Raw genomic sequence first — 27483 nt, 5'->3', positions numbered from 1 at the left:
TGTCATATCTTTTTCTGTCTGAGTTCGTTTGAGTCTCTGTCATTATGTTAGTTTCCATTTTTCTTATGTATCATCAAAACATATATTAAAAGTCTGCTCTTTTTCTACAAATGAAATTTTTAAAAAAAAGGGATTCCACGAAAAGCTTAATGGATTTTCTCCTTTTAAAAAGAAGCCTACACAGTTTAAATTTCATGCTCACTTCACTTGTGCGAAAGCATTACCATCTGTTTTTTCAGATTTTAAAACCTGTAACATCTCTACAATTCCCAGCTTAAATAGTTCCCTGTTGCTTCACGTTTTGTAGAATTTTTAGTTATATAAGAAAAAAGAGAAATTAAAAAATTACTAAAATTCATGTTGATAGCCGAGAATAGTGAATACAGACTGAAGAGGAGTTTCAATACATTTGTGTAACATGGGTATTGCTTTAGTGGTAACCATTTTGATAGTGCTGTAAAAAGTCATGGAACAATAGTAAAAACATTCCCAGTGAAGAAAGGTTTGTGCAAATGTCAGCTGTGAACAGAGGGTGTGAATCTGGGGCAAAGTCATATGAGTTCATGTCCATCTGACTTTCCTGTGAAGTAAGGGCTGACTCGAACCCTTGTCATGTAGTAACTTATCTGCACAGTGGCTCTCCTTATTTGTATTTAAAATAAGCACAAACACCATGCTTACGTTCAACTTAGTCTTTTAGCAAGCGATTGAGAGAAGTGTGAGGCCCTTTCTGCTTTTACAAATCATCTCCGTCATCTGTGCTAAAGCTGCTTCTCCTGCTGCTCTCTTTCGATGCGGCCGGGGACGTGGAGGACAAGAGGGGGTCTGTTCCAAATGGCGACACCGTGTCATCCAGTAAAATTTCCTCTAGCCGTTGCTCTTCTTTTAAAGCCGCGCTGAAGGACAAATCCGTGAAGTGTGAAAGTGGATCAGAAAAGGCTGTAGACCCATCGCAAACGTCAGAATTTGGTCCATGTGCCAGAGGCATTTGTTGAGAGTAGTCTACAGAGTTCTCCTCTGCATAAGACTGTTGCTTGATGACCTGTGCAGCTAAATCGACAGCACTGAGTGAAGACATGACTGGAAGGCCGTGTGCACGTGCCTGGATCTCTAGTTCCTAAAATTTCAAACAAAACCAGTTAGATAATGACTTTGAAAGACAGAACAGTGTCTTCAGAACTATTGCAGTAAGCATACAGACAGTACATGCAAATGAATTAGGCCTTTAGTCCAGCTGTGAGACTGCATTTTAAAATATGGAATTGTTAAGCTACGATAATTTGCCACTCGAGTGTTTTTCTTTTTGTTTCCCCTCCTGTCCTTAAGCAACTGTCCTACTGGAACATAAGAGGTAGGACAGACAGCCTCTCTATAGCCATTGCGTACCGAACCCAACAAAGGGGACAGAAAAACGTTGCAACTTTCTAGTTCGCTATCCACAGCTATCAAGAGAAACAGAAGACATTTTACTTATTGATGTTTATGATATACAGATATATGTGTAAATCATCATATATAAGATGATTGATTTTATGTCTGTCTGTCTGTCTGCCTATCCATCTGTCCATCTTCTCACCTTCATATGTGTCTGTATTCAAATCTCGCCTTTGCAGAGCCATATTCTGCTGCTTCATGTCACAAGCAGATGTAATGTGGCACGCTATACCCAAGGAAGTGTAACGTGTGAAATGGTTACAAAGGGAAAATGAAAATATCGAAGGGAATTTTGGGTCCAGTATTGATTTTTGGCTGCAGAGATATACTTTTTTGCTTCTTTTTTTGTCTTTCTCTGTCTCTAATACATAAATAAGGAAACTGTTTGTACAAATACTTTATTAACTTTCCATGTATTCCTCTATGTAAGGTCTTATTATAAAAGGAATTCCCTAGAAATCTAAAAAATACTCCCTCACCAATATACACAGCAATAAATAGGGAAAGCCAATTCAGTTTTAATAAATGCCATTTGGGGAAAAGTGATATAGATGAATAAAATTTGGTGAGGGATAAGTACTGAGAAAGCTTTGTAGTTCATGGCGAGGCTCTTACACACACCTGAATTCGGAGTAGAAGTCTTCTGTTAGCATGCTCTAATTTCTTCTGCCTGTGTTCTAATTCTCTGGCTCTCTGTTGTTCTTTTTGTAGCCACTTGATGTACTCCACTGATGCTTTTAAAATAGTTCCTTTGTTCCAGCGCATATCACTGCAGAATGTAGAGATAACCTTTTCACAATTGTGCATGTCAGCAGAATTCATAAGAACTTACAAAATCTTTTACATTAATATGAAATAATGATTTACATGACTATTATTCACTCTTAGATATTATTGCTTCTGAATGGAAATTTTAATAGAATAGTTAAGAAGCCCTTATATAGTAAAATTAATCCCAGAATGAAAATAAGTGTCAAAAGAAAGTAATAAAGTGACTTTTTGTGGGAGAGCTAAATGCAATATCATGATTCTACCATTACAGTTTTTATATTTTTAGTGAAAATTGCTTTTATTATTAACTCTAAGATTAAAATCTATGTGCAGTATTTCTGCATTAATGAACTAGGAAATATACATTACTGAGGACTTAAGCCTAAATTTTTAAAGATCATTTTGAATATACTACTCCTTTTACCTGACTTACTAATGAGGTTGCTTTTATGCTTGTTGAGAAAAAAATGGTCTGTGCTGAATGCCACTCCTCATTGATGATAGATCAGACAAATCACACTTTGGTAACCATAATGGCTATGCAAAGACAAAAATCCCATTCAAAAATCTTGAAACAATATAGACCAAGTTAAAATCCGCAGCTACATACGGATCCCAATTCAAAATAAAAGCTTTGCAAAAAAAAAAAAAAAAAATTAAACATGTCCATCATTCAGGAAATTATGGTTTAACTTCCATCTTACAGACAGTCTTACTAACAACAATACACTTGGCCAAATGCATCTGTTTGAGGATTTACATGTACCCATTTATCAGCTTTCCATGTATACCTTTATGTAAGGTCTTGGAGGCCCTGTAACACAAATGAAATTTGTTGAAAATGTTTAATTTCTAATAAAGTTCAGTGTTTTATGATACAGGATAGGCCCACTGCATTAAAAATACAGACAGAAGAGTTTATCCAAACTATCCAGTTCACTGCAAGGTGGCTTAGACCGAGCAGAAGATTGGCAGAGGTTCTGGTCCTATAAAGCAACCCTGAGAAGGAAAAAGCTATTTAAACCAGTAAGAATCTGAGGTTGGGAGTGACAAGTAACCACCTTAGCAGGTTTTTTCAGTACCTGTTCCAAATACTTATACGCTGGCATTTATAGAGTCAAAAAGAAATATAAATTATACTCCAGCCAATCATCACTTTCCATTACTCCTTGGTTCTTTTAGTTAATGAGCTTTGCTTCTACTCACATGCTCACTTATGGTGAGTAAAACTGTGATCTGGAGTGGATTTAGTGCAGCAGTGTCTGTGCTTTACATTCAGTCTCTCAGGGCAAGTGCCTAAGAAACCTTGCACCTTACTCCAAGCTCAGCCCCCTTAGAGATTCCACCGAGGCAGTTGTCTTTCTACTGAATGTACAGGGCAAAAGCCACACTGGTACAGGATTTAGGGACCCAGACTACCCGGACTTTCCTGACGCACTGTACTAGGGATAAAACCTTACGGAGCTGATAGCTTTAAAGACGCTCAGAAGAATATGCAAAATAATTATTTCTGATAAAGCATCACAGTGCTTAACCATATCCCAGATTTTAGATCATTTGCTGGAGATTTGGGAGAACCAGCTTTTTGATGGGAAAGGGCTCGAATTCACATCCCTGTAGTCTGGGCAGCACACAAACAGCACTGCTCCAGCGCACTGGGACCTCCCCTGGTCTCAGTGAGGTGGGCCAGGAATGCTCAGCTTTTTGGGATTAGTTGAGGTGGTCAGAGAGAAAATAATTATTGTCTCAGACCCTACTGTCTGCAAAGCCAAAACATCAGAAGCTGCTCGCTGAAGGGGGTATGTATCCTCATCTAGAAGTTTCCTGGTCAAAAAAACTAAAGCAGAGGTGGGACTGGGAGCCACCAGCAGAACCTGTCTCCCTCACGACAGCTGAATCACCTCTCTCCAGTCCCTCTGCCTCCTCCTTCCTCTCCCCGTACTTCTTACCCAGGTGGGAGGACAGAACATTTTCCTGCCAGCATCCCATGGACTGACTCCCTCCTAGGAGAGGACTTTCTCCTCACATGTGGGAAGCCTATGCTCAAACTGTAAAGGTTAAGGAAGTTTTTAGTACACGTGATGCTGATTTTCTGGACAAATTTTTGACTGCCATCACCACATTATAATCTTGTTTTCTTCAGACCTTGCTAGAAAGTTAGGGAAATACTGAGAGGTCCCTATTTATAAATGAATTGCAATGGGGTTTAAAGGCAATGAGTCACCTGTCTGTCTACACCAGAGCACTCCTGAATAAATAGGAGCAGAGAAGTTATAAGGACAACAACATTTCAAACTGGGAATCTCCACTGCCGTCTCAGGTATGAACTACATGTGCCATATATAGCTCAGAATCACAGTAGGTTTTTGTTCAATTTCAAGTGAAAAAGACTGATTTAGGACATTTTTTAGAGACTTTATAGATTTTAAAGACTTTTTTAGGACATTTTAGCTGGGGAAGGACTTTTTACTAGGGCATGTAGCAATAGGACAAGGGGGAATGGCTTTAAACTGGAAGAGGGCAGGTTCAGATTGAACATTAGGAAGAAGTTTTTCACTTTGAGGGTGGTAAGGCACTGGAACAGGTTGCCCAGAGAGGTTGTGGATGCCCCATCCCTGGAGGTGTTCGAGGCCAGGCTGGACGTGGCCTTGGGCAACCTGGTCTAGTGGGAGATGTCCCTGCCAATGGCAGGGGGGTTGGAACTCAATGATCTTCAAGGTCCTTTCCAACCTAAACCATTCTATGATTCAGTGATTCTATGATTTTCATGGCAACTTTGAAAAGTGCTACAGGAATGAGAAAACCTATAGCATAAACCCTGGAGAAACACAATCTGCCTAGGGAAAGGGGGTCAGCTCTTCCTAGCATGTAATCAAGACAAAACTAAGCCAGTTTTGGACTGGTGGTCTGAACATAAAAATGTATCCTTATGAAATTAGAATTAATCCGTGACTGGTGAAATGGAAATAATTAAGATATGTAGCAGCAGGAGAAAAATATGCATATATCACATATTTGGCAAATATTTAATAGTGATTTCACAGATAATTTCATGTCAGTTATAAAATGTTATGAATTCAAAATCAAATTCAGACAAAAATACTTTTTTGGTTAATTTTTCTGATTGACGTATGAATAAGCCATACATTTATGACTGTATTTGGAATCTTTTTGTGATGCAATGCATTCATGTCGCACATAATTGACAACCGTTGTGATATTGCTCACTTTTATGTTTATGTTGCCTTAATAGTTCAATTTTTTACATATATGGCAATGATATTTTTTCTCATAGGTTGAAATAAATCTTCACAGGAGGACTAATTCCTGGATTCAGACTGTGAAAGAGATGGCTCTGGTCAGCTTCTGCATGAGGTACATATGGATAGATATCTCTTGTGGTAACAATTACAAACTTGAGAGGCAAAACTATCATGGAGGTCTAGGATGAAAATGCTGTGGTTATTATTATCATTTAAGAGACTTATTTTATGTGTGTGTGTCTTTGTGGATGCGTGTGTATCCCACATACTTTCTACATCTCCACTCATATACACATATACTGGTTGGTGTCTTATTAAATGGGGAATGTTGACGTTAAATATTCCAACGTCTGAAGGAAACACAACAGAGGATCGGCTGGTGACCTTAGAAGCCAACATGTCTTTCATTCTATGTCTCTATTTATACCAGGAGCAAAACAAAATCCTGAAGATGTCTGTGTTGCTTCTGCATCGTGCTCTCCATCCATTCTAACCCTGAGCACCATACAGCAGTCACAGGACAGTGCTATGGAGAAACAGAGGCTCTGTGCAGATGTGCAGGGCTGGAAGAGCAGCGATATAACTTGTGAGGAGGAAGGCAAATGGGGGGAATAGCACATGGGAGGTGCCCATATAACAATAGTCTGCAATGCATCTAGCTCTGCTTAGCAGGCAGGCAAGCAGATTCAACTATGATAGGAAGGAAAAAAACATCTCAGCATTTGAAGATGGTTTAAATCCAAGCACAGCATAAGAAGACCATATGAAGAATTCTGAAATTCTCTGATCAGTTATTGGTTTTCTATATTTCTCTGAAAATGCTGAATTCCAAATTGGGTGCAAATAAAGTTATCTGAAAAATTATAAAAGTGGCACTAGGAAACTGTGGGTTTTGCTTTTTAGGCATTTATATGTTGTGCTTGCTCACTATATACTAGAGATAAAATTTGAAATGATGAGGCCTACAGCCATATTTGAGAACCTTTAAAAACTGAGCAGCTACTGACAGTTGTCAGTCATTTTATTGGGAACTGCTGTATAAAACCAGACAAAACAGTTGCATTTGTAACTGATTTGAACCTACAAAATTTTATATAGATCAACTTGTCTTTGCAGATGGCAGGAATTCTTTTTTTTCATTTTACTCTTTCCCTGCCTATTAATTCCTTTCTCCCCCCCCCCCCCCCCCCCTTATTCTTCATTTTTATTGTGTTTATGTAAGGCTCCATCTTGTAAACACTGAAACACATGGGAAACTCTACACATGAAACAAGTCAGTTGAGTGCAGTAAGAAGTTTTGCAGGTCTTTCACATCAGCAACAACTTCTGCAAAAGAGGATTGTGTGTGCATGTGGTACAATAATGTGAAATTTTTAGCAAGATATGCACATGTTATCTAATTTAATTAACAGAAGTCTACCCCACTTCACATGATTTGCATGGAAAAGTAGCAAATAAGTACAAAACACATTATATGTTGTTGGTCTCAGAACTCTAGCTCCTCCCAACTCTAACAGCTGAATCTCTACAAATCTCAAATGCCCAGACCAAAATACGTAACTCTCGCCTCAGAGAGTTTCTCATTTAGGAGAAAAGAAACATAGCCATGAGACTGATCTTCAGCTCATTTCCATTGAGGTAACTTTGTTGAAGTCAAAGGAGCTCCACTAGTTTACACGAGTTCAACTCTTGCAGGAAGGACAAGAGCACCTGACCATCTAAGATTAAAACTACTTAACAAAAACAGAGTTTGGAAGAGGGTGATAGTCACAGAGTTTGGCAGCCACAGAGCAGTTACTAATAACAAATCATTTGTATGGTTGAAACCTTTTGCAGACCATTTCTTTCCCTGTTTCTGAGAAATTATCTTTAAGCTATCCTTGTTCAAAGAGATACTTTGAAGGACTTTGTACTTGTTTTGATGACCTACACAATTACAAAGTGTATTCTTCTGAAAGGGGCAGCAAGTTTGTATTTTATAATAGCACGAGTGTACACAAGGTTTTTCCTTTACAAGAAACGGGGCAGTGTTGGCCGTTAGAGGGCCTGTCCACAGACAACAGACAGAAGGTCAGGCACAGGCAGATGCAAAGGGAGAGTGAGAGCAACCCACTACTTCTGCCCAAATCCTCAATGGTTCTCTTAACATCCCGGTTCTGTAAAATGACTGGAATTCTTAAAGGAAAGATTTTATTTTTTCTTAGTATTTCTGGCAGTTCTTGTCGGCTACCATGAAACAGTTCTTGCGTAGGCATTTCTGGACTCTACCGCAACGTGAAGTCCTGTTAATCCCCTAAAACTGGGTTCTGAAAGGCTGTACACAGAGGAACCATGAAGGGAAAGGTAGGCATATTTAAATGTGCAGGTTATGAGTTTTTCAGCAAAATATGACTGGGTATTTTGGGCCTTTTTATATTCTATTTTTGAATTATTCTGTATAACTGTTTTGCATTTCTGAATCATCTACTGCTTGGATATCTAAGCATTGAAAATTAAACAAAAGAGTCAAAGTTCTTTGCAACTTCTACTTATCTCCATTTTCTAAGGCTGATGAAGTGAACTTAAAACACCCATTCATTTAAGCAATGTAATCCACACTTTTCATCATTAAATTAAAAAAAAAAAAAAAGTGAAAAGAATAGGGGTTTAAGCCAGTCAAAAGAAAGTCCCTGCAGAAGCTCTGCAGGAGCCAAACAAGTTCACTATATAACTAACAAAACAAAAGTGAAATAAAACCCCCACACAGCACTTCTAAGAAATATAAATCATAAAAGGTTTCCAAATAGCATCAAAAATGTCCTTTTCTGTTCCTGAGTCTGAATGTAATCTTCTTGAAGCAAGCCATCTGGGACAGGCATGCTAACCACAATGGCTTAGTTATAGTAGTATTTGCTCTTCAATGCAAAGGCTGATTTGTTTCACTGTCATTAGTCCAAGCATTAGTGAGGTTTCTCCTTTTACAGCTAAGTTCCCACTATAAGAATCTTCTAAAATCAATATATGAGGTGAAAATGCTGTGCGTGATAAAATGTTACAGATAGATAAAGTATTGTAAGAGATGATACATCTCATTCTTTCAAAGGAGAAGAGGGCAGATTGGGGGCACAGCAAGGTGTTATGAAGGAAAAGGCAAGAACTGAAACAGAGGGTAAGGACACTGAGTTATGATTTGGCAACACAGGACCATACCAGAAAGAAATAATAATTTTGATCTGCTCAGCCAACAAAACAAGATGGTCAAACTAATGTGTTTCTACCCTCAGATGTTAAAAAAAAAAAAATGTTTACTCTTCTTTGGATTAATTTAACCTGGCACCAAGCTATACCAAAGCTACGTTATAACCTAGTTTTTCAAAAGTGTCCTGCACCTTTTGATGCCTCTTTTTTTCTTAAGATTAACTTGAAAGTTGTTAAATAGGCCTGTTTTCAGAAGGAGTACTGAATACCAGCCTTTTGAAGACAGCAGTTGTCAGAATGTGAGACGCATAAGTTCACCTCATGCTTTTGTAAACATAAGCCACTCGGTGGCTGTAACTGTTGAACTCAATCATGAGTTCGCAGACTAAAACAGGAAAAGGGGATGTCTTCAGGATCTATACCGGAAACTTTTTAATCAGGCAACAACACAAAAATCTGTGGGTAAAATCCATCATCCACTTGCTGGAGCAAAATTACAGGCTCAGATCATTCATTTTAAGAAGAGCTTAAGTGATTGCTCTAGGTATTAATGTTTTGAATACATTCATAAACTAAAACTGAATCCAGACCAAAACATGTAACTGAAACACCTCTGCAGGCAATCAAAAATCACAACTGGAATTTGTACCTCGTGCCCATTTCTAATTGCTGTGTAACTTCCTTCCATTATTGCTTTATAGCTGCAAACCAACAGTGCCATCCACTGTTTTTCTGAGAAATCTTTCAATTACTTGCCCAAATGGTCTTGAATACTGAAAGATGCACCAGCAAAATTAAAATTCTTCTACCCGTCTGTGCTTGCAGCAGATCACATGTGGCCAAAACTTTATTTAGGTACTTAAAGTGCTTCTCATTTTAACTCAACTGTAACACATAGTTCTATATTAATTACAGTAACATGCCAATTTAGCTAATCTTGAGTGGATGCTGTAGAAGGAACCGAGTTTGTGAATTCTCTAAAATGGATGCGGTATGTTAACTTTCCCTCTGGTGATATCGCTCCAAGTGGCTTGTTATGCCAACCTTGTACTTATGTAAGGCTCACACAGCTTTCTATTGTTACAGGAATCCTTAATATAATCAAGAGTTTCTTAGTCCTAAGGAAAAAAAAAAAGAAAAGGCTGAAATATCAATAGGAGTTTTCATTTGAAGTATTATGCAGGTCTGTATTGACATGCAAATGATAAAGACAAAATCTCAGTAATCAATTTCATGCGAGTCACAATCATGCTAGTGCATAGTCTTAAGGCTTCCCCGAGTGACATGAGAAATCTAAGGCTGAAGTTCAGCATTAAATATCACACTGAACTGTTATTGCTAATCCTGCAATAGGCTTTCCTACAGAGATGGCTTTTTTCATATTGATGACAAATATAAGCTTTAAGGGAATGCAGTTATAGTTTAAGGAATATGGATTTTTTGTTACTGTAGGTATATGCATTAGAATAAAATGCTATTATTATAGCAATTATAGCAATTATTATTTTTATCCTTGCATTTTAGGATTTTTTTTTTCCTGTGCTGAGTGGAGGACTTCGGAAAAATGCTCAGTCTACAGACTCTTAACCTGATTTTTTTTTCTTAGGGAAAGGGCAGAGAGTGACAACATGCATTTTGTTTTATCCCACTAGAGGGCCCGTGGCAAGGGCTGAAAGCATCCCTCCTTCCTTCTCCAGAGACGCCACACAATTGCTCCCAGGGAGAGAGAACTGGACTTGCTGCTGTTTGGCTTATCTTCTTTTTTTCTTCTTTTTGATTTTGTTTGTTGTTTTGTTTTTGGTTTGTTGTTTTGGTTTGTTTGTTTGTTTGTTTTTTCCCTGATGTGGAAGTCTCCTTAAACACCCCGGAATTGCTTTCATTTTATTATCCTTTCACATAAGTTTTCCCAACAGGCACTAATAATCTGTCAAAGGTTTGTTACTTTAACAGCCTGATCTGAGCCAGTGACCTGACATGGAAGATTTTGTATCCCATTACTCAATCCTATAGGCAGTATATACAACTGGCTTTTTTTTCCCCCTGTATTTAAACTATAAACATTATTATAGGAAAGACTGTTGAACTCACGGATCATTAGACTTGGGGATGAGTGTGCCAAGCTCCTTGATTCGGTAATTAATATTATACCTTCTTCTTCTCTCAACTGTTAAAAAGAAACAATTACTATTTTTATGGTGAAATATTCTTGGAGACATTCAACATAACACATTTTAATTAGTTAAAAACAAGTCAGACAATGCACAGAAAATTTCTTCCTCAAATAGAAGTCCCAACGTGATCTCTTACCTGTCTCTGACTTACTCTCAGGACAAACTCCATGATTAGTACTACCTCTGTATGTTACCCTACCTGCAGGTTTTCCGCCCATTTACAACTAGAGTCCCGGAGAATGAAGTAGTCACACATCCTCTCCATGTGAGCTAACACTTCTTTTTTTTTCTGATGTTTGTGTATCCTTTCTCCGCCCTGCTCCCGCACAACAGAGTTTTCAGCTTACTGGAGTTTTGCTGATGACTTCAACAGGGGCACAAGACAACTCATCCAGCATTTCATATTTTGGCACAACTGCTACACAACACAGTTAACAGCTTTGCTATCTCTTATCAGCTGTTATCAGCGTTGCAAACCACAGAGAGGACATATCTGCAACCACATCCCTTCACTGAAACTGAGAAAGGCTGCCTACCAGAAATATTTCATCCCCAGCACTTCGGTTTCCTTCGATGATACAGCACAAGCGTATTTACAATAACTTTTAAAATACACAGAAAATTTTCTGTATTTAAATTTATGCTCCTCCTAAGACAAAATATGTATGGTATCTTTGTTTACTTGCAGTTAAGCTAGAAAGGAAAGAGAGAAGATAAGCCTCTTAAAATTAGTTCCCCCTCTCCGTGCTTTCAGTCCACTTCATCAGCACTGGACTGGTATCCAGGCTGGAGAGTATGCCCCTTCTCTGTGCTTCCCATTTCACAAACAATTAGAGACAATTCTCCTCTGCTTCCTCACCAATTTTTCTCCAGCTACTTTTTCATGCAGAAACCTCACATTTTCTAGTGGATATGCCCAAAGGACATCTCATCTCTTTGGGGTGTTTCTTGTATGTAATTGTGACACAGATAGTATATGCCGTGAGAACGTAGTCCCGGTGTGGCACTGCTAGCTGTCAAAGACCATCACTCATGGTCTACTGGTGTGAGCTCGCTCTCTTGTCCACGCCCTCCACGTTGCAATTTGACTCAATCTAAACCTCCTGAATTCAGGACAGGATTCAGCTTTGGTCCATCACTAGCATTGCATTGAGCTGTTTCTGTTATCTGTTTCTTCTTGGAATACCTTACCTTGGGCTCAATATGCTAATGATGCTATACCCTGTCAGACCAGAGCTGACCCATGCAGGCCAGCCTGGAACATAGGCAGAAGGGACACATGCTCCTCTCATCCGTATATACAGGTGTCCACTTAAAGTTTGACGTCCTGATTTTTAACGCAAGTACAAAAAGCCTCTTAGAGCCTGGTAGTGCTAAATTAGAAGTGTGCAGTGGAGGGAGGTGTAGTGGGTCTTCCTACGCTGCCTTCAACCTTCTCACAGTCATACAAGCGTAGTACTTTCAGTCTCAGCCCCACCACATAGACCAAGTTTAGTTCTTTACTTCCTCCAATACATAAAGGTGTTTTTTCTTCCCATCTGTGCGAGGCTCTTAGCTTTGTGCAGCAGTCAGTTATTTCCTCAGTGATTCCAGCTCAGGGAACTCCCTAGGTGTTATTTACCCTGGCGAAGTGCTCTGCTTTGGTGAGATGTGTTATCTTGTCTTACTGTCTCTAGAAACAGGAATTTCACTCAACAGATGAAAGCGTCTCAGGTTTTGTAGTCGTATTCAGGAGACAGGTTTATAATCCTCCTGAGTGTGCTGTTAAGTGACCCCTTGCATCCCATTGGCATGAATCTCTTCGGAGAACAGAGTGTACCCGAGCACAGAGCAACTGAGCAATTTGAAAGATGTATTTCAGCTATGTTGGCAAAATAATAGCAAAGCAAACAGAGTTAAAGAATGTGCATTAACACTATGGTCTTATGGCATAATAGTTGTTTAATTAATATTTACAGTGTGGAAAAGCTCTGCAAGATGCTCATCAAAAAGTATTGAACTGAACATTGCCTATAAAACAAGGCAAAGGAAAATATTTCTTTACAAGTTAACACTAGAATTTCCTTACAAGTAGACAACAGAATTCTTTTTATTTCTGGGTTTTTTTTTTTTTCCAGTTTTTCCTGAAAAGAAACTTCCAATGGTTATGTTAGTGAACTAGGTGGGAAATTTTGAAGCTTGGAAACACATTTCAATAAAGCTTTGCTGATTTATGTCTGTTACAGTTTCATTGGTATCCTGAGTTATCAATAATATTTCAAATATGAAATCATACCAAAGCCAGACCAGAAAATGATTTTTTTTAAAAAAAACAACCAACCAACCAACCAAACAAACAAACAAAACCCAAACCAAAACAACAACAACAAAAAAAAGCAACAAAATACATTTAGGAATGGTTTAAACTCTTCCTGTTACACGAAGAAGGGGTTCCATTTCTCAGACCTAAATCGTTTTTCATGGATTCGTTGAGGACTTAACCTTTCAAAAGGAACTTTTTTCTAGTTCCTTCTTGGTATGAGGAGGTACAAGATCATTTCTGTAATATGTGGATCTTAGTTTAACCTGAAACATGAATGTATAATTCTGATCAACTTCCAAAACCTGATTTTTCAGACAATCTCTAAAAAGGTGATACTCATAAAAGAGTAAATCACACTAATAAAGCCTTTATATGTAATACATTAATATGTCCACACCATCAGATAGTAGAGCTAACTCCAGAGAGACCTTGAACTCCGAAGTATGCACCTGGAGCCAAATGGGAAGAGATGTTACATGTCTGTGCGCTATCATTACGGCATACAGCCCTCAGCTCAGATGCCAGTGGTGAGGGACAATTCTCAGACATGTCTTCTGTGTTCAGGAAGGATGATCTCAGAGCCAAAATAAAGACCTGGCATCCCTAGTGTATGCTTGCTCCCATCTTTCTTCTTCTCACCGTTCCTGACAACTCCCACCCACCACCTTTCCTAGTCCAGCAAAAACTCCTCGTTCCTGCCCAAATGAGATGGGCAGAAGCAGCATTGGCACTTCAGAGAAGATGTGTTAGCAGCAAGCCTAAATATCTACATGGTCTGGCTGTAATCCACAAAAATGTACAGGCAGAAATAACGACGCCTTCTGGAAAGTCTTAGCAGAAAGTTGTCCACGGTGGTTGCTAGCACACCATTCCAGTGGATTTATACTTCCAGGTACATCATTTCATACAAGTAAAGCCATAAATGGCTCTAAGATTACGGAACAGCCAGAGAACAAAGAAGTAAATAAGAGAAGAAAAATATAAATAGTGGCTATTAAATAATTACCAATTTAAGTTTAAATTCACAGACTATTTCTGCTGGAAAAAATGTGGAAAGGAGAACTGGAAGATATAATTTCTTTATTCAACAATTTCCTTATTCAACAATTTCCAAAGAGAATGCTTCAGATTTTTTGTTTCAAATTACTCTTTAGAGGGAAAAAAAACACCTAATTTTACAGACAATCTCTTTTCAGAAATAAAAATTATTTGCTTTCTATTCTGGATAAACCAAATTTTTTTTTTTTAGCTTAACTTTTTTTTTTTTTAAGTTTAACATTTAGACACCGAACTATGAATTTCCTTATGTTCTAAGCCTAAACTAAAGACTTTTCCTTTAGAACTGAAATGCTTAACATCTGTAAGTGGCTCCACTGTTCTTCATAAAGGGAACAGAAGTGCATCCCACCCTACAGAGGTCGGGGGGGTTGTGTATCAGAGCAGAGTCAGAGCACCGTGTGTCTCACCCAGTCCTGCCCTGATCTCCTTTCGTGACATATGATTTCCACAACTTTAAGTTTGGAAGTTATCTGATATCCTCTGTAAATGATTTTTTTCCTTCCCATCATCCATAGAGAGATACAGTCTCTCACTTGGATGCTTCAGCAAGTAAGGTGTGAGGAGGCTGGATCTTTGCTGCTGTTTTTTTCATGATCAGCCTCCTTTCTTGTCTGATTTTCACTATAATTCTTAAAGACAACATCAAATAAAATGGAATAGTGTAGGATACATGTAAAACTAGAATAAAAATATAGGAGCAGGAGATGATATATAAAGAAATTCATTAAAATATGCAAAGTATTTTGAAAGAAAAAATAAAGACAGAAATTAATTTCAGGGAAGAAAGCTGCATGGTTGGCTGTATTTGCAAACTGAGTTCAATTTGATTACCCTGGTAAGACGCTGATCTAGAAAAAGAATAGAGACATGGTAGCTCACGTATATTATTTTTGCATTCCTCATACATTCTGTTTAATGAGATGAAAGAGGAACATATACTTACTGAGATTGTGGTTATCCTTTTTCTGTCTCTCCTTTGCCATTGCTCGTGTATCTGCTTCTGACAGAAAGTAACATTTATTAAAACAGTCCTTTAAGTTGCAATTCCAGTATTTCTTTCACCTTTTCAATATGGCCTCTTGTCACAAAGAGCAGGCTTCTAGTCTTTTTACTTCATTACTCTTTTTATTATTAAACAAGATCATAAGCAAATCTATATTCTACAAGTACTGAATTTTTGAGCAAGTCTGGCTGGTTTCTTAAGATATTTTTATTGCACATTTTTTTATTTAAGAACATAGAAATGCTACAGAGGGGTATTTTTCGCCAGTTTGCTGTATTTTACATCAGGATAAAACTTACAATACGCTAATGTGAATATGGATTTGTATATCCCATAATGCAAGAGTTAATCAGATTTGTAAGATATTGAACAAACTCACTGTTTCCTCTGAGTGACACTAATAAACTGTACACGGTTGTTAGCATTCTTTGGATTAATTGAATGTAACTTTTAAAGTTGTTAATCCACTAATATAGATTTACCTTGAATAGCCTTATTGTAAGCTTTTAAAAGAACCATTTGTTCTACTCTGGAACAAATTTAATGGATGATAATTTATTTATACCGTTGATCAGGAGCCAATATGTGGAAGAATCCACTATGTTTCCTAAAATAATTAGGTTTATTAGAAGCATGATATTCATAAAAACCAGGGGGAAACGTGGTTTCGGAATTTCTAAAGAGGAGAACAGAAATAAAATATTTCTCCTTGGTTGTTGTTCTTTTCCCTAAATGAAACTACAAACTTTAAAATTCTTAGGAAAATAATTACGGAGATCTGTTTAACAGGTAAGATTTATTCAACTTTTAAAAGAAACATCGTCACTTCTGAAATTACGAAATACTAAAATCTCGGATTTCTTTTACCTGTGAGTTCCCTTTTTACTGGTAGATTAGCTGGGCAAGAAGCATTTGTGAGACCCATGTTAGCTGGTGCCATTCCCTGGTCACTGTTATATATATCCAAAATGCTGCTAGATAGCTGGATGGGTAGGGGGAGGAAAGAAGAATAAGAAGAAAAAAAAAAAAAGTTAAAGACTTAAAAGATGAAAAAAATCATAAATACGAAGAGCTAACTTCTTTGATTATGAGCCTGTGCATACGTGCCTAAAGGGAAAGTTTGCCTTTACGTGCTATTAAGTAAAACTGAAAGTGAAGGGTCACAGCCTGCCACTGTTCTACAAGCAGCTTTCTAAGTGCCGTTCGTGTGGGTTTCAGGTCCAGAGCGATGGCAGGATACGGCCCCCAGTGGCTGTTTTCTAGTTACTTCTATACCGTGTTTTCCAATAACAGGATTACCACAGCTGCACTTCAAACCTGAATTAGGTTGAAGGTAAAAATAACCTTGCTGGTTTTGATCCACGCCCCTGTGATTTTTTTAACCACTTCACTAAATTCTGAATTGGTACTTTATAGTGTGCCCAGTTTAGCAGCATAAAGATTCAGTGACCCAGTTAGATGCCATAGTTAAAATCAGAGTGGACGGAACACCAAAGTGTACGTTTTAAGGAAAGAAACCGTGGTGTTGTCAGGATAGACCGGATAACCTAACGGTTTTAACAAGCATAATGTATATGATCATGTATATGATCGTTATCCTTATTACCTTCCAAAATGTAATACAACTTTTTTAAAATAAAGCTATAGAATACACTTAAAGAGAAGTAAGGCTAAAGTATGTTTCTATGGATTCCACATAATTACAAATTCCAAATATTACTTTTACTTGAATAATTTTACATATGAAATAACTGTAAAATACATAGAAGTTTAGTAAAGAACAGTTTGGGCTTTGTTTAGTTGCTACAACCATATAACCAACCTTTCAGCATTCAGCATTATCTTATATATTTCTGTATGTTCATGTGAAAACAGCTGTACAAAAAGAGTCCAAGTCCAGGTTCACAAAAAATATTTACATTCCCGTTGCCTTCTATGGCAATAAGAGCAATTTATTTTTTTTTTTCATTTTATCATGCATATAACGTTTATGCAGATATTTTTTTTTTCTTTTTTCTGTGGACAACATACAAGGACTCAGACATTGAGTTTAGGCCCACCTGGGCAAGAAACAAAAAGGAGGAAAAAGCGAGTGAAAAATGTGAGGAAAATTGTGAGTGAAATGACTGACTTGAGACAGAAAAGCATGGAAGGAAATTAGGAGTTATTTAAGAAAATTATTTTTCATAGACAAGAAAACATGTTTTTACAGATCTGCCCTGCACCCGTGGATCCTGAAACACCCTGGAATTTTTCAGGCAGGTAGCTGAGACACCAGCCACAGGTCTGCTGGGAACCAGCTTTTGTTCAGACGGATCATTTCTCTTGTAGAGACTGTGAGCTTCACAAGTTATTTTGAATGGAGACCCTTTCCCAATGACCCGCTCAGTGTGAAATTTTTCCATGCCAGTACTTGCTATACTTTTATATTAAATCTGAAATTGTAAATAAGTTTTATTTTTAAATAATAGTTTTACTAAATTAGCTAATAACTTCACTAAATCCTCTGAGCACCTAGTTTGTGTTAAATTCTCCTAGTTGTATAACCCCCAAGGAGATGAAGCAATCAGGAATCTTTTTGAATACACGTAAATAACACGCTCATTTTTAAAGTAATTTGCAGAGGTTTATTACTTAGGAGAACTGATAATTCTTAAATACCATTAGAAATCACAACACCAAGTCAGTTTTGAAAATCTTCTTACATACTTGATCTCTCAATGAAAATACTTTTTTAAAGAATGTTTGGAATTCAGTTGAGTATTACTCAAGAACAAGCTATGTTTAATATGCAGGATTTGAATGCTAAGCGCATTCACACGTTAAGCACCTTTGTTTCATTCCAGAGTGGTAAACTGACAAGTATTACAGAATTCACTGCAGCTTTACCTTTGCATTTCTTTGTTCCAGGGACAGTATAACTATATTACAAGAGTGAACTCATATTAGCTCTAGACACATATTTTATGACTTCCTACATTCATGTAAATGAAATTGAAATGATATGAAAACAGAATTTTCATATTCAGTGCTGATATAAAAAAATGAGAGTCAGTGTGATTCCTACACTTATTCTAGCAGACTTTGGATAAGGCTGTTATGTGGTTTAAGGTACCATTTTTGTGAAATATTAGGAAATAGTAACCACTGAAAATCATATAATAACTAATCTAACAAATGAGAAATGCATATAATCTATCATATTTTACATATTTCCCACAGCTGTGCATGTAAGTTCAATAGCTTGCATGAATCTGATGTAATCTTTTTAATTTATAAGATTATCAATACCACTAACAAAAAAATCAGAACTGTAAACATCTAAACAAACTGTAAACAGTTTGAGACAAACACATGAGATATACATCAAAGACTACTTCTCATTTTCAAGCAGCAATTCATCTTTATCCTCGAAATATAGTTAAATTTCTATAGTCTGTTCACAAAGGTGTGAATTCAAAGAACAAGTCCCAAATCCAAGAGAAAAGGTCATGAATGGCCAACTTATCCGGTAATGAAAAAATAATGCTAACACATGTGAAAGTTCAGAAGAGGATGAGTAAACTCAACTTAAAGCCAAAGGTAGGCATTTCAGCTGAATTTGGTTACACAGTTGATGAAGGTCCTTCCATCTACCTCAGTTGCCACTGTCTGGAGTGATAAGAGTTCGTATGCCTCCTTCCACCAGCAGAACTGCTGGGGCAGTGTTATCCCACACAGCCAGGGCTGCAAGCGAGTATCTCTCCATGGTCTATGTCTGGCTGCACAAATGCTTCCGTCGAGCAGCAAAAGGCATGAAATATTTCCTCAAATGCCCCGTATCATCTTTGTTTCACACAGATGGTCTCCAGTATTTTTCCCCTCATTATTTGGCAATTTTTATCAGTAATTAGGAAAGCAGAGTCATAACTCCCGTGTGGAGATGATGAAAATGAAACTCAAACCCAAGTCATTCATCTACTGATGGCTACAATCCTATAACCTCACGAATTAGAATGATTCACACATGTGTTAATCACTAAGTGTCAAAACCAGCGTTCTGTCACGCCATTAAAGAGAAACTTTGATTTAATGTTAACTGTCCTAAATTATTCTCCAGAACATGGACATCAGAGAATAACCCTGTTGAACAGCACTGCCACAGAAAGCCTACAAAATTATCACTCATTTACCTATCTGAAAGCACTAATTTCTGGGCCTCAGCCTCTGTCATTCCGACCAAATCATTCACAGGCGTGTAAAATAAAACCATTTTTAACAACCCACAAGTACGTTACTTTTTGGGAATAGAAAATGGTAGGTTTGGCCTTCCTTAAGTCTGCCATCATCTCACTCAGTGTGCTGAAGGATTAGATAACAAACAGCTTACTCATCTGGCCATGAAAAGGACACGCACAAAAAAGGTTCTTTTCTTCATACCTGCACCCCATCCAGACTGAGGTTTGCTGTGTCCCTTCAACATTTGTCTGGGTGACCCTGCTCAGCACAAAAGCAGTTGTGCCAATCACACTATCAACTGCCTCTTTCTTCCTGTGCATTTAGTAGAAATCTCAAGTACATTGTATTGGCCACTATGATGGATAAGTGACTTCTTTGCGGATAGAACCACTGATGATCTCCCTTTGACACACTTCCTTCATTCTCAGTTAACCAGCACAGCATTTTTACACTTAAAGTAGGGCAAAGTGGGTACAAAGCACCAGTAAATTAGAGTACCTTTGACAGTTGCTTTGTTCCTACAGAAATGGTGACACATGGAAAAATCTGATATGAACTAGTGTGTGAGGAATAACTCTCAATGTCAGGATTCAGGATCAGAAGAAGAAATAGGGGGCGATTAATCTGGCCCTTCTTGGACACTTAAAGTGAACTGAATCACCTCTGTTTCTTCTTATTGACTCTAAAGAAAGCCGGGGGTGACTGTTGCAGACTTTCCATATGTACCTCTCTTGAAACCTCACTGTGCTCCTAATGCAAAAATTTCCAAATAAACTCTTATTTTAAAAGTCACATTAGAACAACAAAGCAAACCAGACTGGATCTTTCTTGATAAATATCCGCATTTCTGATTATGGGGGAGTTTTAAAAATACAAATCAAAAATGCATCAAAGTATTCTGTTGAAACTCTTTACCCAAATTTGCCCTGCATTGATATCAAGCATGGAAAATCCCAAGGAATTTCCTTGCTGACGTTACTGAACACTGAGAAAAATCTTAAAATAGAAATTGGCCAATTTTGATATAACATGATCAAAGATAGGGTTTTTTTTTGTCCATCAGAGTAGGAAGCTCTTTTAGAAATTTAAACACCTGGGAAAAAAACTGATTTTTAAATTACAAAATCAAAATTAAAATACATAGCACAATATATTATAGAAATTGTGTGTCAAAATACATCTAGTTGTTCGGATATGCTCTAAAACTCCATACACCATAATGCAATTTATTTCTTTATGTCGTGCAAGCAGGGAAAGTTTTTTCAGTACTGAGGCTTCAAATAGCTTCCAGTTCTACATTACAAGATAAATCTATACATTGACATAATCTTACAAAAATCCAATGCAATCTTACTAAAAGTACAAATCATTTGCAATGGCATAATTACATGGTATGTGTACAATGATGATCTTACAATTACATAGCACTGTCAAATCTGATGAATCCCAAAGCACTTTAAAACTCCAGCTGATTACACTGCATCAAAAGCATCTTCTTCCTTTCGGTTTAGAGAGGTGGAAACACAGACATTTGGGTATGAAAATTCATAAGTCCCAGGAAAGGATCTATTTATCCTGCAGGTGTCATGAGCTATATCGTTTCACACCTGTGTGGTTCTGAGAAGTCCTGGTAAGTCACAGAATTTCCAACCTTTCCATTCATGATACACGTATTTATGCATGTGTGTCTGAGAATTTAGATGCAAGTGCCTCGTAAGGGGTGAGCATACACATAGTAAAAATAGCAGTATATAATTAGCCATTTTTCCTGCTTCTAAAATGCAGCCAGCTTTGGACAAAAGATTAACAACCTTTAACACAGCAAATGGTTAAGTGGGAATAACCAGTGACAATGTGGTACAGGAAGAGAATAATACCATATCTAATTAAAACTGCAAGGAGAATTAAAGAAAGCAGACTGTAATTAATGAAGCTAGCATTTGGCAAGGACATTGGGGTTAACGTTCTTCCTTTTGTGTAAAGTGTCATGGGATCTTCAATGCCTGTGTGCGAAGACTGGAACATGAGAATTTCCATTCACGGGGCTCAGTCCTGAAAGATGCTCAACTTTGAAGCTTAGACCAATTATAAAAGCAAACTTCAGCTGAAGCACCTGAGCGAGTGCCTGGCTTGAGCACAGCCGCACCTCACAGGAGCCTGTGACCTCGTGCTTGCTGGCAGTGTCCAGGACAAGTACTGTAAAGGCCTCATCCAGAGGAGCTTGTTATAGTCAATACTTGGGTCTGAACTGCTATGCAGGCAGGATTGTGTGGCAAATATTAAGTGTCCGTTACCCACATGGATGTTTAGCAGTGGACAGCTGTGATCACAATGTGCAGTCTCTAATACCAAATCATGTTTCTTTTTAAAGGAAAACATTCCTAAGCCAGGAAAAACTTCACCTCATTAAGGGAAGTGATGTGGTGTTCCAAATCCTAGAGCATGGCAGCTATTGGCTAATGTCATGTAATTTCAAGGAAGACTTAAACCAAACATTTCCATATCTTCCATTAACCAAAGAGAAGGATTCTTAATATGGTAATAAAATACGTGGGTAAGGGTTGTCTGTGCCTGTTCACCGGTAGTCCCTAAACAGCTCTATGTCACGATAGAGTTCCCCTACATGACTACATGCTATTTAAGTATTTTTCCACTTTGGCTAATCTTTGCATGCTGTATTTGTATTACACTAACATTCAAGTCTGTAAGGATCATGGCTCTATCACAGTCAGTGTTGCACAGCTAGAAAATAATAGCTCAACCCTGTTGCAAAGTCAACAAGATTTTTCTTCGTTTAAAAATTCTGCTGAATGTGGTGATGCCCAGACACAGAGACCCTGGACTAGAAAGCATTTCCTGGATATTGGGCTCATTTAACATATCATCACATAATCCATTTCATAAACCAATAATGTTCTGTCTTAAAATCAAATAAGTTTCACATCTCCAGTATTTCTATTTGGAGTGTGTTCCAAAGGTTGAATGATTGCAAACTATTGTTAAAAAGCTTTCTTTTTATTTCTATTCCTAGACAAATTTTATTTTGGTTTTGGGTTCCTTTAATGTATAAAGTTCATTCTTTAACTTCTCCATGTAATTACTGTGAGTGACCATAGCTTTCTTAAGCCTTTGGTTTGCGAAGTTGAACAGGCCATGCTTTTTTAGCCAGACTTCCTATGTTATGATTTGTCCTAACAGGCCTCTCTCTACCTTTCCTGCTTTGAATTAGTGTTTCTGATGGGTGGACAACTTTATTTACCCGCAACATTCTCAAAGTTTTGTAACCAGTGAATTCCACAGCGGATATTTCCTTGCATCTCTTGGAAATCTCTCTCGTGATGGATCCTGAGATCATATTTATCTCCTTTTTGAAGTCCCATCATTTTGATGGCTTATAGTCTTCCTCTGAGCAACTAATGTAACCAGATCTTTCTCTGTCATCTTCAGTTAATGAGCTCTCAGCTTACTGCAGACATTCCTGTTATTAGTATTTAAATGAATGACCTTGCACTCAGTACTATTACATTCCTTCCATTTATACTATTCTGTCATCACAGTCATATAATTCTTCCTCTACAATATCCTCATCTTCCTTTGTATTGGCAATACTTTCTACTTTTGCTACCTCAGTAAATTTCATCAGCATAAACGTATTTTTTGTACCAAGGTCACTAAAGAAAATATTAAATAAACTGAGACTGAGGGTTGATTCTTGAAGACCTTCATTAATATCTTCTTTTTTAACAAAATCTTTGTCATCTCTTTAGCTTGCCCCTTAAGCTGAAAAGAATCCTGTTCAGTTTCTTTCTATACAATCTGTATCGCATTTTACTAATATGCATTCATAAAAGAAGGCTACAATCAACAAACCCTGGATATGCAGGACTAGCTAGAAAGACTAACTACAGTAGCAAAGAGCTCTCCATACATCCAAAAGGATGTCACTAATCATGGAAGTGACAGAGGGTATGTACATTTTTACAGAGCAGAAACCTTACATGTTCTAGTACCTAAAAAGGCTAAATCCTAGGATAGCAAGAACTTTTCACCAAAGGCACCTGGACTGTCCTGACAGGTCAGAACAATGCATCAGGTAGCGAGCTTTCCCTTGAGGGACCTGAGAACAGGCATCAGGATGGACTGCCCTGTTGGTGGAGGCTTATTTCCAGCTGCCATTTCTCCCAGGGTCTTAGTTCCCCAGTCACATTCACGAGCCCAAATGTATGACCAGAAAATGTTCCCAGAAAATACCGGGGTCCGGATCAGACTGCCTCTGCCAGAGGTCTTCATTCTGCACCAGTTGGAAGAGTCTATGAAAAGAGGGCAAGCGGGAAGGAAGCTGCAGGGATAGTCCTGCTAGCGGAAACTTCCTTTGCTATCCTCTTTTCCAGGGTTAATAATTGCAGACACGCAACTTGCCAAGTTTGTCTACATGCCTATATTTCCTGCAGTAATAGAAGTATGGCACACATCCAGAGTAGCTGATGTGCAGTAGAGACCATTCTGAGGATCGTCACTGGCCCTATTACACATGGTCAGATTGCTTGTACTGCACCTACAGACTTGGCAAACTCAATAATAATAGGGAAGCAGAGCACGAGCTGCTTTATTTGTCACAAGAAGAAACTATATAGAACCTGAAAGGTCGGGTACTACATCTGCAAAAGCAAATTTCTTTTGGTGCTTAGTAAAAATTAGTACCCGCACAGACTGCATCTAGATTAAAGTGTTCACATATGAAATATTAGTACAATACTTCATTCTTTCCCACCCCTAAATATAACCCACTTAAATAATGCTCTCATGAACCTAATTGATAGCATCACTTCAAAGAACAGTTTTGTAAAATGAGGGTACTTCTCCCTCTTAGACACAAAAAATATGTTAGCACCCATCCATTTCAATGTGGCTTTTCCTTATTCATTTTAATTAAAAAATCAAAGCAGGGGTTTTACAACGTTTTTATACCAATATCATATGCATCCCAAATGTAGGAATCTATGTTTGGAACTGTGTCCACAGTTCATTTTACATATCAAGTAAAATTCAGTTTGTTCAGTATTTGTATTACTGGGATACAAAAAAATAAAAACCACATTCTTATTTCCATGTCATTCCTTTCCTGTTTATTCAGGTAAACAAAATTATTTTGCAGTCTTTGAAGTTCACAGGTGAACTCCAAAATGTGCATTGAATTTGGCCAACTAGGGAGTTGATCAATAAGTGTATCATAACCCCAAACCATTTTCTACATTGTAATATCAAGTATTTCCAATTTTTGACAAAGGGAAAACTGAGTTAATTCTTGCGTCTTCAATGCATGTTTTAGTGAATTGGGACTTTTCATCTAGTTCACAGGTATTGCAGACAGGATGACTAATCTTGTGGGTCAATACAAGTCCTGTACTCAGAAGACACGGGTTCAACCTCTGGCTTTCTTTTACAATTGCTGTGTTGCTTGAAGAAAAGTGAACAGCAGAAACCACGATATCCTTTTTCTTTGTAAAGATGTGTTTATACCGTCAACTATCAAAAAAGCTGTAGTATACTGTTTTCAGAGTCTAGAACAAGAAGATCCCATTCACAGCGAAATGTTTTAGGTCCTTTTGTAATTGCAATGCAAAATACCCGTGTTTGAAAATAGATGGTCTTTAGTAACAACTAACACCCAAATGTTCCACTTCATCTTTTTATAATCTAAAGAGAACAAGAGCAAAGCAAATGCTTCCCTTTTCAGACTTGTTTTCCTTAGAACAAATTGTATCTCCTTCTATATTTATCTTTAACATGGTTCATAATTACACACTGCTCAACCAGGGACTTAATGTTCAGATATATTATAATACATATTATATATTATGCATGAAAACTGGTTCATTTTTTATCTTCAAATAATGATCATCAAGCTGGTTCATTATTCATCAGAGAAAAATGAACTCTGTTCATATCCCCAGTTACAGTACATTCCTGCCCTGATCATATACATAGAAGTCCATTGTCTAGATAAATGTCTGATCAAATATGACCAAGCAAACGAATTTTCTGGAGAATCAGCCTTTTGCTGACGAGTTCTGTTCTTTCAGTTATCATCTCTTAACTATACATTTTTATCTTTTCTTGGTTTGTTTTTTTTTTTTTTTTTTTTCTGGTTGCAAAACTAACATAACAGACACAGACCAAAAGCAAAGTGCTGTCGTGATACTGTCATTATCCAACCGGCAGCTGGAAATCAAATGTCACAAGAGTACTGCCCCACTAATCTCCAGGGTCTGAAACGCAGAGATGACAATTACATGACAACACTGTTAGCAGTTTTACTAAGATTATTTCACTAGTAACACAGGCTAATGCACTAATTCCTGCTTCCATCCAACAACTTGTGTTTCTCTGGCTACCACCTGTAAATGTGTATACCAAATAATTAAAACCCTTCCTCTAAAAACAATGAACAAATGACAGCACAAAAACATAAGAAAAGTGAAAAGCTGAGGCTGAGAGACAAATGAAAACTAGACCTTTTTTCAGGATTGAAGTATGGGAATTTTTTTCTTAAATATAGATGCTAACATTACTATTACCAGTATTTATATTATGTACTTTATATATATTATATACTTTATATCATATCCTTGTATATTCCATGTATTACCTAAGTATCTGAATACATTACAGCAAGCTATTTAACTATTCGTGTGACCTAGCGTATTAAGATTTATTGACATGTCCCACACAGAGTTTCATTTTGGTTGTAATTCCTTTCTGTAGTGGTTGATTTCTGCTATATTCAGGAGTGTTTACTTATATAAATGCATAGTAAACCACTGTACACATATAGTAAAGGTCACAGAAGGCCTTGGCTGATGGAGAAGGAGGTGCTAAGAAAAGCAATTGTATCTTTCAGGAGTTTATTTCTCAAAATGGCCTTCAAGAAATCTTTGTGTTTTCCAGAAGTTAGCTTTATCTTGCAGTAAGAAGCTTGACTGTGCCTGGAAAACAAAGTAAGCGGCCTCTGTTGTTCCCTCTGAGCTCACAAGTCTTTTATTCTACCTATGTAAATGCCATTGACAGAAATTCATAAAGTTTAGCTCCAGAAGTGATCATAACCTATACGTTACAGACCCAAAGGAGCTTAATGTAAGCTTCTCTATTATCTGTCATCTGTTACGGACTTCAGGTCTTGCATTGCTTCATACATACAACAACACAAGACATGCGGCAGAGGCTGGGCACCAGGGCTTTGGGCTAAGACAGAATCTTCCTGGTGGCCCCAAAGAGCTGGAATTTACTTGCAGATCCTGCTGCACAGGAGCATAGGATTAGCGAGGAGTGCTCAGACATTAAAAAAATTTATTACCCATCAACAAAAGCAAACTGTAATATGACAACACACATTCAGAATTCTTTGCTTTGTCCACCACTTCAGGATCTACTCCAAAATGCTGATTTTTATATCCTTAGGTACTGTGATTTCTTGAGGAAACTGAGGTTACCTATAGTGAAGAAGACAGAAACCTCTGTTTTGTGTTCAAGAAGGGAAATATAGGCTTCTTCGGTGCTACTCATTCCATACTAAATGTTACCTCTAAAATCAGTGAGATAAATTGCAGGCTGGAGTTGCCTCTGTATAGTAACCGAGACAAGAGTTGAGGCGTTCAGCTGCAGAAGAGTCAACTGAATGTGAGTGGGTTAGGTGAGATGAATTCATCCTCATTTGTTGGACTACCAGTTAATAATGAGATAAAGTTAATCAAATGTTGATAAATCATTGATTTCTGTAAGAGTAACAGATCCTAGGTTTGTATTTCTGCAATAAAATATCGCTGCCACGTTTCCTCGGGCCCAGCTAGTTCTTTCAATGAGGGAGCACATAAGCCAATATTGATGTCAAAGTTAGTGTAATGCTAAAGAGCATTAAAATTTGCTTATGAGTTGTTTTCAATGTGGAGAGTCTACAAAGGCTTTCAGAGATATTCAGGGTATCTAAAAGATCAGGATATGTTATCAAAGGACATTCTTACTAAAAATAAATGAGCATTTTAGGAGAATTAGAAACGTGTTTTATCTATCCTTTTCTCCTACCTCTGT

The 27483-nt window shown here is 37.5% G+C and overlaps 1 protein-coding gene across 1 annotated transcript in view; it reads right to left on the bottom strand.

Annotated features, from left to right (window-relative positions):
- Positions 1-736: 736 nt before the first annotated feature.
- TFEC (transcription factor EC) overlaps positions 737-27483 on the bottom strand; it is a gene marked incomplete at both ends in the record, with an annotated part of 72064 nt that continues 45317 nt past the window's right edge. Inside the window, 5 exon segments of the mRNA XM_082484660.1 lie at positions 737-1117; positions 2056-2203; positions 10734-10809; positions 15121-15177; positions 16048-16162. Coding sequence (XP_082340786.1) covers positions 737-1117; positions 2056-2203; positions 10734-10809; positions 15121-15177; positions 16048-16162 — 777 coding nt within the window.

Source organism: Vanellus vanellus (assembly GCF_965231255.1).
Source record: "Vanellus vanellus genome assembly, chromosome: 1".
NCBI classification, from domain to species: Eukaryota; Metazoa; Chordata; class Aves; order Charadriiformes; family Charadriidae; genus Vanellus; species Vanellus vanellus.
This window is presented reverse-complemented; position numbering and strand designations above follow the sequence as displayed.